Here is a 14,057-nt window from a genome sequence, read left to right as displayed (position 1 = left end):
ATTAATTGACCCTGAGGTGGGGGTCATGGGAACTTCTGATTTATTTATAGCCGTGGGTCAGAAGTACAGGTGACAAGCTGGACTTGCAAGTGATGTCGGAAGTTGGGGGCAGGGAAGGGCGAAGTCTTGTAGAACTGAGCTCTTCACCTGTGGGATATGAAGCTGTCTCTGCGTAGATAGGGTCAGAATAACCTGAGTTAAATGGTAGAACACTGGGCTGATGTTTGGAGAATTGTTTGTTGGTGTGGGGAAACCTCCCTCCCCAACCCTCATTCCCCAACACACACGCTGGAACTGAGTCCAGGGACCCCAAATAGGAGGTAATCCTCATTTCATTTTTGGTGTAAGAACTTTGAAGACTTGCGTATGAAGAAAGATGCCTTTTGTTTTATGCTTGCCCATGAGAAAGCAAGTTCATTTAAAAGTGGATTAATTAATATGTGATCAAAGCATACCTAAATTCTGACCCATTGAGGCAGGCACCCCTTGCTTTAGAAGGGTTTGTTATCTTTTCAGAACAGGAGGTAACATTAGTATAAAAATTTGTTGAGTAAAATTTGAGAATCCAAACAGCTTAGGCTGTTCTTTGGTCATCTATCCCAGTAACTTTGGGTAGGCATGATTGATTGTGTAATATGCAAAGATGACCAAGCATGTTAAGATGAGGGAAGCCATAATTAAAAGAAAATGTGATTAGATTCGAATCAGCAGCATACAAAACAGGCTACAACTGTATACAAGCAACCTATTTGCAAGTTTAAGTGTATTTATAAAAGATTTGCATAGCTATGGGATTTATCACATATTTCAGTATTTACTCTGTGACAGAAACTGTGTTCATGGGGATTCAGAGATTTACTGAATCTCAGCCTCGACACATGCTCAGTATAGTCAGGGGGGGTAAGATACACACAGCTCAGAAGCTAACTAGTAACCCAAGATGGCACTACAGTGGCAAACGATGGCCTTGACAGATGAGAAAGAAATTGAACAACAGAGGCACTCACTGAGGGTGAAGAAGATGCTTTCTAGAACACGAGGAATTTCAACAATGGGGCACGTGGAAAGTGAGAAGTATTTGGATTAATTCAGCAAGCACAGGGTGTACTGTGTAAGGTGCAGGGCTAGTCTGGAGTGAGGAGGACGGGATGTTAGGACAGGCTTGCTCTGGAGTCCAGAATGACCTGTGAACCGCCCAGGGCACATGTGGAGTATAGGCAGCAGAAGCTGGTGGATGCGATCAAATGCAGATGACATAAAAGTGACAGTGCCTCCCACACGGAACTTTTAAAGGAATACCCCCATTCAAATGTTTCTTACGGGGGCACCTGGGTGGCTCAGTCAAGTAAGCGTCCAACTTCGGCTCAGGTCATGGTCTTGTGGTCCGTGGGTTGGAGGGAGCCTGGAGTTGGGCTCTGTGCTGACAGCTAGTTCAGAGCCTGGAGCCCGTCTTCAGATTCTGTCTCCCCCTCTCTCTCTGACTCTCCCCTCCTCTGCTCGCGTTTTCTCTCTCTCTCTCAAAAATAAATAAAGGTTTCTTACATATAGATTTTCTAAGATTAACACATCCCCATAGACCTCTTTCTCACCTGGGAATAGTGACAGGACAAAACTTCAGGATCTTGATTCATCAGAAAGGTTATCTTACTGGCTTAATTTACTCTTTACCTGTATTTTCAAGTTTGAGTGATAGTAAGGCCTTAGAATAGAGTCATTTAGGAATTTGGCGACGTGTAGTCCAGCCTGAGGCTGTTTTGAAGGATAGGCCTGTCAAGTGTGGCTGAAGGATGTCCTCAAAAGCCCTTTCCCCTGTGAGGAACATCCCGGATGTTGCTCTGTCTCATTGGGCAGAGTTTGCCGAAGTCTTAAATAGAAATTGTCTGGTTTCTTAAATCATTTCGCTTTGAATTATCCTGCAGATTTCTCTTCTGAGGGGCCCCTTTCATGTGGAATAGGCTTATTCTCAAAAGAATGAGGAAATTTTAAAAAATCACCTTCCTATGTATATGGAATCTTGTGGCCTTGCCAGAAAGAGGTAATCTGGCAATGAACTACACAGGAGCAGGGGGAAAACACAGGCCCCGGCTTTGAGGACCTAGATAACACGTGTATATATCTGGCACAAACAGCTTTCTATGTCCCCAAATCAACAGGGGTGATTATTTAAAGCAACTAAAAAGGAAAATAATGTAGGTATTTATGCCTTCAGGGAGTGGTTCCCTTAAAAATATTTTTTCACTAATTCCACTAATAGAAAAAGGTGTTTTCTAGAAACGGTTTGTATTTTTTTTCAGCAGTATTCAAAAGGCAAAACTGTGTGTTAGGACATTCACAGGAAGTTCTAGAGAAGGTAAAATCAATCATAGGTGATAGAAATCAGATGAATGGTTGCTTGAGGAGATGGATTGACCAGGAAGGGGCACAAGAGAGTTTTCTAGAGTTATGGAAATTTTCTGTATGTTGACAGAGGTGAAGGTTACATGGGTGTATGCACTTGTGAAGACTGACTGATTTGTACTGTTAAGATGGGTGCATTATATGAACTATACCTCAATTTAAAACACTTTAAAATTGTCTAAATATTTTTCTAGTGTTTTAAACATTTTAAAAATACTTTCTCTTACCTCTCAAAGATAGGAGAAAGGACCAGTGTGGAAAATCTCAGTTATTTCTGAATAAGTGTTTTGTTGAGATATAATAGACATAGAGTATTGTATTAGTTCTGGTTATGATGAGTCATCATACAACGTAGTGATGTGATACATGTATTGTGTATATTCTGACATGATTACAGCAATGGAGTTAGTTCCCACCCATCACCACACATAGGTACAAGGTTTTTCCTGTGACAAGAACTTTTAAGATGTATTCTCTTACCAACTTTCAAATATATACTATGCTACTGTTAACTCTAGTCACTGTGCTATACATTACATCCTCGGGATTTACTTGTCTTATAACTAGAATTTTGTACACTTTGACCACCTTCACCTCTTTCACGTACCTGCAGCCCCTGCCTCTGGCAGCGACCACTCTGTTCTCTGTATCCATGTGTTTTGTTTGTTTTTTCTTTTAGATTCCACATATAAGTGAGATTATATAGTCTTTCTTTGACTTATTTCATTTAGCATAATGCCCTCCAAGAAGTGGGAAAAGAACAAATGAAGTGTGAGATTGGTGGAAGGAAGGAAATAACAAAGATCAGACATAAATAAATGAAATGGAATCTATAAAGATAATAGGAATGATCAATGAAACTAAGAGTTGACCTTTTGAAAAGATAAACAAAATAGACATCTTTAGCTAGACTCCCCAAGAACAAAAGAGGATTCAAATAAAATCCGAAATGAAAGAGGAGAGGGTACACCTGATAACACAGAAATACAAGGGATGGATGGAGACTATTATGAGCAGTCATTCACCCACAAATTGGAAAGCCTAGAGGAAATGGATTCATATAACCTATGAAATCGGAACAAATTTTGAAGAAAGTTTTAGTAATGGTAAGGTGTGAGCCTTTCCTTAAAGCTTGATTCTTCTATTTTGGTAATACAGCACTTGGAACAATGAAGCTGACCTCATTGGCTGTGTGCCTTTTCCTCCTCTGTGCTTCCCTCACACTCACCCCTCCCGTGTGCTTTTCACGGAGGTGTGGCCTACCGAGGGTCACTTGCATGTAAAAAGCTCTAGCGGCCCCTAAATGGCCCCCTGAGGTATACTTCAGACTTGGTAAAGCCATTCCCTTTCTCAGGAAGGTTGACAGATAAAACTTGACCGGTGGTAAGCAGAAACTCTTCTGAACAGCATGGTCTTCTTTGTATTCGCATGCATCCTCTTTAGTGCCTTGCAAATGTAGATAATGTGTATAAATTGGCTGGAAGTGCTGAAATTCGCCCAGCTGCTCCCGCAACTTCCAACAGAGCTAAAAGGTAGAAGTACCCTCCTTGAGCGGCGAACCCACTTAGTAGCTGGTGATCGTGCAGACGTGGGAGTTGTGGGGCCCCCAGTGAAAACCATTGAAGTGCTTTTACGGTGTCTTTTTCTAACACAGCAAGGGGTAAGCCACCCAGTTCCCAGCTCTGGGCCAAAGGTGGGGTTGTCTCTCCCGGGACAGAGCAGTGGGCTCCAGAGCTGGCTGGGCTGGTCACAGGGACGCCAGGTGTGGGCGGTGTTCTCAGCCTAGAGCCAAGGCCTGCAGAAGGCTGTTGATGTGTGTGTGTTGGTGGGGGAGAAGGTGGGTCTCGGCTCCCCTTTGTTGTTCTCCTTGGGGCACAAGTTGTAAGCCCTTGGTAACATCCATAAGCCACACTTGATTTCAAAGGGACACATTTCTTTCTTTTAAGTATAGAAACAAACATAAGCAAGCTTGAGGTCTAAGCAGGCGTTGCACAGGCTCTGTAAGTTCCTTCCTTGTTGCGAGCTTCTCAAGCACGCTGTCTTTGTTTCGTTCACCAGTGAGTCTGCCCCAAGGTCCTGGGCCAGTGCAGGATAGGGTGCTTAGTAAATATTGGTCAGATAGAGAGGGGCGCACAGACCTGGGCCTGGTGGTGCTTAAGTAAGAACAGTGGCTAACATAGTCATGTCTGTTTGTCCCTTTTGCTCCTCACAGTACGACAGATCCTTTGATGGGGGAATCAGGGCTTCATAGACCTGCATGGAGGGTTTCCTCGAAAGATGGCCCTGCTTTTCAATCATTTGTTCATTCAAAGTTCGAGGTACTATGCTTTACTCTGAATGAATGAATGTAATCCCTCTGGGCTTCCGTGTCCTCATCTTAATACAGGAAGTTGAACTCTAGAATACTGCTGAAGAGGAGTAGTTGAGAGTGAGGATCATTTTTTACCCCCTATCTCTAGCCTGAATCTTGCAAGTAAAGCAGCAGGGTATAGGAAGAAACAGTACTGAACATCCCTCACTGGTGCAGGGGCCAGGCAGTCCCCCCGCCCCCCGCACTCTCATGGCCATGGCCCCAGTGATGGGGAGTGTACTCCCCGGGCAGGGCAGTGAGCAGTGCTTGAATTGCCTGCCCCTCCGCTCTCTGTGTGACTAATGATAGACCTCTTTCCCTCTGGGCCACTCCTCTCAGACTGTGCCCTGACACATGCAGGCATCTGGGGGTGTGGTGAGGTAAAGACACCCCTGTTTTCCCAGCAGGCAGCTAACCAATCCCACACATCAGGAGTACTTCCTTCAGGGATCTCAGGCTGGAGCTGCTTATTACTAGGAACAGGAATGTTTGACACACCATCAAATGGAATCAAATGGAATTGGCCCAGCCGCCCTGCGCAGTCGGGGATTATGCTAGAGACTGCTCATTTGTGGTCTGTGCCCTTGGTTTTTCCTCCTGCCCTGTGATTCTGGGAGAAAGAAGGTCATTTTATGGTTCCTTATTCAGGACAAGTACAAAGGACCCTGCTATAAATCCGGTGACTATTTATATTCAGGCTCATGGTGAATTTTCCCAACCATCCTAATCCTATAAAAAGCTCCTTGAAAGAATAACACATATCAGTTGAGTTGGCATAGAAACATGGAATGGTTTCAACTGAAATGCTGTTAAATGCCACGATTTCGTATTGAGTAGTCACTGGGACAGTTGTGCATGGCTGTCTGGATTCTTTCCTGAAGATTCTGTGATCATGCAGATATAATCGCCACTCTGCAAGTCTGTATTCCGTGAGTTCCCAACCAGATGCTCCACACAGCATTCTGATTGTCTCCACCACACAGGTTCCATCAGCTCCCCGCTTTCTGGAGTATCTCATAGACCCCCTTCTCTTACTTATATCTATCACTTGTCCTCTTCAAGGCCAACCTTCAGTTGGATTTCATTTTTTCTCAAAGGCTTCCTTGTAGCATCCCAAATCTCCGTGAGCTTGACTTTGTGTAATGAGTCTGCTTTGTATGGAGTCATGGCATTTTCCCATCTATTCACCTCCCATTACTAGATTTTTTGTCATACCAGTCCCCTCCCCTCTTTTAGCCATGTGCCCCCTCTACCTTGGCACATTGTCAACTGCTTGAGGGAAAAAACAGTGATGCCGTGTACAGCTGTGTGTCCCTAGCCCCTAGTGTGGAGTTGTAAGACATTTGTCTCTAACACTGACCGAGTGTATTCATTATCCCTATTGTAAAGATAGGAACCCAGGGTTGGGTTTGGTAGGAAATTTGAGGTCATACAACGGCTAAGCTTCAGTAGGATTTGAACTGGACTTTTGATTCTAATATCCTTTATCTTTTTTGTTTTAATTGTTTTAGCTGTTAAATTGTATTTATCAGTTTGAATTGGTGGTATATGCATGTGGTTAAAAAAAAGTTCCAAATGTTCAGGATCTCTTTCTGTTACATCACAGCACACAAGTAACTTAATGCTTGCTTGCTGTCAGAATATCCTGTTGCTTTCCTCTGAGAAGCCATCTCACTGTTCCCTCAGTGGCTCCATCACAAAATCTTGGAAGGACTTTTTACCTTCCTCTTGCTCGTCCCAGCGAATTGGTTGGTTAAGACCAGCTCGTACATCACGGGGCCTTCCAATCCATACCTGCCTTCTCCATCATCACTGCTCCAGATCCGGCCTCACTCCCCAAACCAGAGGACTTCCGTCTGGCCACCCTCCTTGCCTCCCTTCACCCGCTTGCCATTTTTCTCAGGGTTACCTAGAACCCTTCAGATTCCTGCAGGGGCTTCTACCTTGTGATTGAGTTTGTACCTCAGGGCTTCTTAGTTGATTTTGTTAGGCCATCTAGTTAGTTTGGGTCGTCTGGGAAAGCCATGGTCAGTGGTTAAATAATGGTTTTAAATGCATAAAATAAAACATACGATGATAAAGAAGCCACTGCAGTAGCTATCAAGCTATCTTAAATGCAAATTTTGGTATGATAATCTAAGTGTAACTTGTAACTTCTTATTATAATTAACATATAATTCCCTATGAACACGTTAAACAACAAGGTCCCCAGCAGGTTAGTAACTGTCACCACTTCATAGTACTGATGGGTGCACATGATATCCTGAGATACCCAGAGCCTCTATGATGTGATATGCAAGTGTTCATGAGTTGTTTGGTGACCAGTCACAGGTCCTTTTACTGTTACTGTGTTACCTATATTTTGTAACCAAAGGAGATGCCAAATTTTAGTTTGAGATTAGTGAAAATGAAGTGTTCATTCTTTGCCCCTTGTGCTTATGGCTCCCAGGTTCAGTCCCCCACCCCGAATCTGAATCTCCAGACTCCGCGAGGTTGGCGATCTCATTCCCTGTTAACCTGTAAACTCTGGGTCCTTCCGCTCTCCCTGTGTGGGCTCCACACTGTGCTCCATGCAGAAGGGAGGGAAACTGGGAACCACCATGTCTATCTAACCTGAGTCCTGTATCTATTTTCTTCTGTTCTCCTCTGTGCAGGTGGAAGAAGGATGGTGGGAAGGTGTTCTCAATGGAAAGACCGGAATGTTTCCTTCCAACTTCATCAAGGAGCTGTCGGGGGAGTCGGATGACCTGGGCATTTCCCAGGATGAGCAGCTCTCCAAGTCAAGTAAGGAAGCCCCCATGCAGGAAGGGAGTGCGGGCACCCACGGGGGCTGCTCCAGCCACCCTTCCATTCTGTAGCCTGTGCCAAGTGACAGTGACAGAAGCTCACGAGTACCCTCTTGGGTATGCTGCCTTAACCCCTCTGCTTTAGCAGGTCATCACTGTAAAGGTATGAACCGCACCCCTTTGTGTGTGTGCAGACGCACACTCTGCATCTCCGGATAAGTGACCGTCAGCCTTCACGCGCTGGTCATACTCCCCTATGGCTCACGTTACTGACTTCCGTACACTTCTAAAGTGTCCCTCCCTGCAAGTTGATAGTTCTTTTTTAAATGAACCAAATGAGACTGAATTTCTCAGCATCCCTTGAGGAACTTGGAGGAAAATGGCACACCCACCCACACACACGAAACCCGCTGGCGGGGAGGAGTGCTGTGCTCGGGGTGACCACATGCCAGTTTTCTGACAAGTATGACGAGACTGCTGAGAGCCCGGCCCCACTTGGGTGAGTGCGCGCGCCTTTCTGCGATGGTGAGAACGAACTCCAGGTCTTTTTTCTCTAGGGCCTGAAGCTCTCCTCCCTCCAGCTTCTCTGCTGCCCTTCCCAGCTCACGGAGCAAAAGGTCAGGACCGGGAAGCTTCGTTCTCCCAGTCGCTAACCCAACTTCCTTCGTGGGCGTCTGTGTATCTCTTGTGCCGTCTTGAGCCAAGGTCATGGTGTGAATGTCGTCAGAGGCTCGGCTGTGTCATAGGGGTGTAGCCCTACCTGGGGCTGCAGACTTCCCTCTTAAGCTCAGTCCTGTCAAAATAATCCTAAAATATTTTTCTTTTCCCTTTGGGAAAGTCTGACTTGAGTGGTGCTTCCAAGTTAGTTTTGTCTCTTATTTAACCAGTAGCACAGTAGCACGATGGACAGATTCCCAGTTTGGAGGTAAAGCCACTTCTGGGGAAGTGCTCAAGGGACCTTCTTTGCTTGGTCTCTCAGTAACATGGACCCCCATGGCCTGTCATACATAGAAACAGCAGCTCTGGCTGGCTGGCTCTTAGGCTTCTGCTCTACCCTTTCTCTCTGCCGCCAAAGTCAGGGACCCCGTCCCGCCCCTGAACTCCATTTCATCCCAGGGTCTATGGTAGGAAAGATGGCAGGTGATTTTGGAGCAAATGAAGCATCTTGGAGCCCCTTCTGCTTCTCTGACTTGGGGTGAGGGGATTCTCTGCCTCTCAGAGGTACCTGGGTCCTATCATGACAATACTGTACCTCAAGGATGTCGTGGATTAAATGGGCTTTCTTGAAGGTAGAACCAAAGCTTGTCATTATACCATTATCTCTGTGGGGAAGTGGATTCTGAGTTCTAAAGGCAATGATGTATATAAACCACCTCACCCATATACGGCTGTCCACAGTCACTTTCATTGTTAATCTTTCGATTTATTTTATTTATTTTATTTTATTTTATTTTTGAGAGAGAGAGACATTGTGAGCAGGGGAGGGTCAGAGAGAGAGAGAGAGAGAGAGAGAGAGAGAGAGAGAGAGAGAGAGAGAGAGAGAGATACAGAATATGAAGCAGGCTCCAGGTTCTGAGCTAGCTGTCAGCACAGTGCCCGATGCAGGGCTCGAACCAACATACCATGACATCATACCTGAGCTGAAGCCAGATACTTAACCGACTGAGCCACCCAGGCACCCCCATCGTTAATCTTGATAAAGCTTGGGATGTGACCAGTTTCTGTATTGAGGCTGCCACACACCACTTGGTCCCATGCTCTGTCTCTGCGTGTGGAAATTAGTTAGGGATTCCTTGGCTGAGGCAGAAAAAGAGGTCTGTGGGAAGTATTGGACAGGCTCTTTGGGAGAACCTTGACCTCTTGGAATTCTGCCATGTTACCTGTGCTTTCAGAGCTGAAGGGTCAGAGAAGTAATGCCTTTTGTATTTTTTGGAACTATTGAAATAAACTGTTTCCTCCTGCTCTAATTTAATAATAGGGACTTTTGATCGTGTCTGACTCCCTGAGCCCAAAGCACATGGTGCTGGAATTTCTGGGGCAGGAAGTTAGGAGACTGCACGGAATGGTCTCTGCTGGTCACTTAGCCTTCCTTCGCACACTTGGAAGGGGCACTTTCTCTTGGAGAGACTCTTCTCCCCAACACTCGTTCAGTTGAAAGCCCTCCATTTCAGGACTAGGAGAGCCGAAAATTTTAGCAGCCACATTTAGTTACATTGGGATCTGTCCCTCCTTGAGGGGGTTTTGAGGTCCCTGAAGAGGCATGGTCTCCCAGCAAGGATAGATGCTTCTGAAAGAACTTCATAGCTTCGGCAGGGGCCCATCTCTCCATCCCTCCATCTGTCCACCCATATCTGTCCCTCCCCCTGTCCTTCCTTCCTCCCTTCCTCCTCCCTCCTTTCCTCCTTCCCTCCCTTCTTCCTGCTTTGCTTCCTTCCTTTTTCCCTTCCTTCCTTCCTCCTTCTCTTCTATTCTTCATTCATTCAACCTTTACTGAGCCCCTGTTGTTACTAAGACACTGCACAGGGCACTGAAGATAGGCAGAGATGAATCGGATGGGGCCACTGCCTTCAGTCAGCTCACATTACAGAAACTGGGTGCAGAAACCAGTTCAGGAAGGTGCCCCAGGTGCTCCATGGGTATCTGAGGAAAATGGTGTACAAAGGTGGAGAGACCAGTCCCATCAGGATGTGGGGACAATGGTGGTCACAAAGGACCTCACAGAAAAGCAGATGATGATAACATCCCTTGCGGCTTGCTAACTTGAAGTACTCCCCTGAAAGAGAAAGGACATCTCTCAGTGTTCTGATAGGCTTTTCAGTAGCTGTTTACACTCTGATGATAAAACGTGTATCAGATGATAAAATGTATAAAATGTAGATCAGATCACACTCAGAAGTTATGTATCCTGGGAGGATTTGTTTAAGTGGAACCTTTGGTTTTAGAATGATTCTACTTCTCTACTGCCAGAGAGTGGCCTCAGTAGTTTCAATGTGCTTTATTTTAACTTGTAAAAATGTAAAATAATTCTAGATTCACAGGAAGTTGCAAAACCACCACCACCACCACCGCCACCACCACCACCACCACCACCAGAACTGTACAGAGAGACCTTGTGTACTCATCACTCTTGTGTGACTATAGTAACATCTTGTTTGACTATAGTAAATGCCCATTTACTTTTACCACAAAGCTGAGAAAGCCGAAGGTAGCTAATACCCAGGGGCATCTAGGTTTTACTCTGGTATGAGCGAAACTGTATTTAATCAAGGTCTTTATTAGGACAACCCACTTAATATTCCTAATGTTTGTGCCATTTTGGTGATTTTTAGAGAGGTTGGTGGCATCTTAAAAATCCTCTTAATTTAAATGCTACTGTACATCAAGGTGAAGTTTTTATTTTTTTAAGACAGACAAAATCTGTGTCCTGGTACATATGAAGAAAACTTTGTGTACAGGGTGTCCTTGTATATCTCTGTCTTGCATGCACACATGTGTGCACACACACACACACCATTATTATTTGATATTTGTACTCTTCATATTTCTATTTCCAGAAAGTAGTTGAGCATAGCTATTAAGTTGAGTTTTGTCAACCAGTGGATGCATGTGATAGAAGAACCTTGCATTACACTTATGACGAAGTGTGCCCAGACAGCTTGACACACGCAGGGGGTTCAATAAGCACTTGCTGAATCCTTTGTTACTCACAGGTGGCATTTTCATGTTTGAATGACAGGTGCAAATTGCTTGAACTTGCTTTTCTTTTACCCTGATGTATTTTTATATATGGTGGCTTGTTATGAAAACCTCTGAACTTTAGATCTTTATTTAGGGTAATCTACTCTGTCAAGGAAAGGCTTACAGTAATTGTGTTGGTTGATACATTGATTTAAACCTTTTACTTCAGATAAGAAAATTCATAGCTACGTAGGAGCAGAAACTTTTTGCTGCATATTTTAATTTGAAAACAATGTTATATTTTATAGGATTTATGAAACACGAAAGGTACTTTTTCAGATATTTTTATAAATGTGTTATTATAGAGAATTTCTAACATTCATCCAAATCGAGAGAATAGTGTAACGAACCCGTGTGTGTGCTCATCACCCGGCTTCGGCAATTACTGCTGCACAATCTGCCCCCATACGCTTCTGAAGCAAACTCCAGATACCATGTAACTTCACCCGTAAATATGTCAATATGTATCAATAAGAGGGTGCCTTAAAATACCTTGTCACACCAAAAGAATAACGGCAGTTCCTCAGTGGAATTAAATGTGCAATCTGTGTTTGCTTTCCCCTCGTGGCCTTTTGTTTTTAGTATAATTTGTTAGTTTGAATGTGCGTCCAAAGGAGGTATGTGCGTTGTGATTTGTGTCTGATTATAATCAGATTATGTTTCAAGTCTTTCTAAATTTATAGATTCCTCCTCCGTGTCTCCTTTTATTCTTGTAATTTTCTACTGAACAAACTAAGGTCCTTTGTCCATTAATTTCCCACTATCAGTCTTTGCCAATTTCATCTCTGCTCTATCACAGACTCTGTGTTCCTATAAATTGTAATTGATATAGAACATTTTCCCCCAAAACTTCATAGATGGTGGTGTATCATGTATATGGAGGCTCATAATATCTGGATGTCTTTCGTTTTAAATGTTAGCAGCCACTGATGATGATCACGCAGCTCTGTTAGGGCTTGCAAAGTGACACCAGCAAGGAATGTTTTAAAAGAATGAACTGGGCTCCTGTGTAGCAGACCAATGGTGAAAAAAAATCGAGTTGATTAGGTTTTTACAAAATAAAACATCCAAGTAGTTGTAATACTAGTGCAGACAGAATCTTATGTTAGGGATGGAAAGGAATTTAGAGATCTTCTGGCCTGATGTCAGATAAGAACATGAAAGTCTAGTGAAACTAAGTCCGGGGTGTGGCATGGCTTTCCACACACACTTCGGTATTGCCTTCATTCTGGCCTGCGCTGTACCCATTCACAGAGAGTCTGACAAATTTCAAACTGGAGTCGAGTTTTGCTTATTTCTTCTTATTACCACAGATCAGGATTAATTACCTTTTCATTTTCCACTTTGCCTGTGCTAGTATTGACGAAACAATGTGAAACAGAATTAGAAATTATATTGATAACTATATTAAATTATAATCAGGGAACATCTTGAATCTGTAAGATTTATTTAGACCGAGAGGCAAATCCAGAAATTACTGTTATCCAATCTCATTTTTAGACAAATTTTGTTTTGTATTTAAGGCATAAACATGTCATTTCCTGTTTCTAACATCTTGTTTAATATTCTTGAATTTCTCAGATTCTAAAATAATTGTTGTAAAACTAAAAAATATTCCTGTTTTTGTTTTTAAAGAGACATTGTTTAGCTACAGAACCGTTTTCACTTTCCATAATTTTCAGAGGGAGAAAGTTTGCATTTCCATTCTATAACCATTAATAGCCATGAGATTTCAGGTTGAATTGACTTTCTTGTTTTCCCAATTCCTTATTTGGAAATGTTAGATTCTGATGCTCTAGTGATTTGTCAAGCTAAGACAAAGATGGAGATGGCCTCTAAAAACTTGGGGCACACCACTTTCATGATAGAGAAATGTTCTATTTCATTAGTTGTAAGAGACAGATTATTCTTTTTTATCTTGTACTTCCTGTTCTTTTTAATATTAGATGGTGTTTGTTTTGCATATGATCTTCTACTAGCTGTGGACAGCAAATAGCAAATTGATGAAACAGTTTCAGGCAAAATTAGATTCTAGGATAAGCAGATAACTTTCTGTTGAAAATCTAAAATCCTTCCATTTTGCAGTGTTTGCTGCCTTTAAGTATTAATATTTAACAGTGATACTAGAGTATTTCTCCCAATGGCATAAATAGCACTTATATTCATGAACTTTCTTCCAATTGTCTGTCTCTTTTGCTCTGTATTTTATTTTATTTTTTTACTTTAGAGAGAGAGAAAGAGAATCGTAAGCAGGCTCCATGCTCTGCAAGGAGCCCTACACAGGGCTTGATCCCACTATCCTGGGATCATGACCTGAACCGAAATCAAGAGTCAGATGCTCAGCCAACTGAGCCACCCAAGGGCCCCTCTTTTGCCCTTTAGATAGAACAAGTGTGTCCACACTCACCCCCCGCCAGGCTCCTTTTCCTGGCACCTTGCTACCAGCGTGCAGGGGGCTTTGCACAAATGCTCGGCCATCCGGAGACATGAGAGCTGTGGGGTCTCTCAGTGACCCTCAGACTTGGTCCTAGGGAAGAAAGAACACAGGGAGATTCTGTTGCACTTAGAGGGACTTTATCAAAATACTGATTTCTTCTTCTTACGCTGACTTTTTCTGACGCCGAGAGGACCCTTGCTATTATGTTTGGGAGGACCTCGCTCACAAAACATCTGCGTTCCTTAGGAGTAATGTCACTGTAATGACCAGAGCGAAGCAGAGTAAAAATTTGCCCAAAGCAAACAACCGCTGTTACTTGCTCCATTCCTTTGCATCAAACTCCTCAAGA

At 43.5% G+C, this 14,057-nt stretch overlaps 1 protein-coding gene across 1 annotated transcript in view; it reads left to right on the top strand.

Annotated features, from left to right (window-relative positions):
- The window catches only part of SH3KBP1 (SH3 domain containing kinase binding protein 1), a 279,554-nt gene that overhangs the window by 124,130 nt on the left and 141,367 nt on the right, over positions 1 to 14,057 (top strand). Inside the window, exons 4-5 of the mRNA XM_029929622.1 lie at positions 7,402 to 7,531; positions 8,091 to 8,150. Of these exons, the coding sequence (XP_029785482.1) occupies positions 7,402 to 7,531; positions 8,091 to 8,150 (190 nt within the window). The remainder of the gene's footprint in view (positions 1 to 7,401; positions 7,532 to 8,090; positions 8,151 to 14,057) is intronic.

The sequence above is a fragment of the Suricata suricatta genome, chromosome X, assembly GCF_006229205.1.
Source record: "Suricata suricatta isolate VVHF042 chromosome X, meerkat_22Aug2017_6uvM2_HiC, whole genome shotgun sequence".
Taxonomy (NCBI): domain Eukaryota; kingdom Metazoa; phylum Chordata; class Mammalia; order Carnivora; family Herpestidae; genus Suricata; species Suricata suricatta.
Note: the sequence above shows the minus strand (reverse complement) of the source record. Positions and strands in the feature narration are given on the sequence as shown.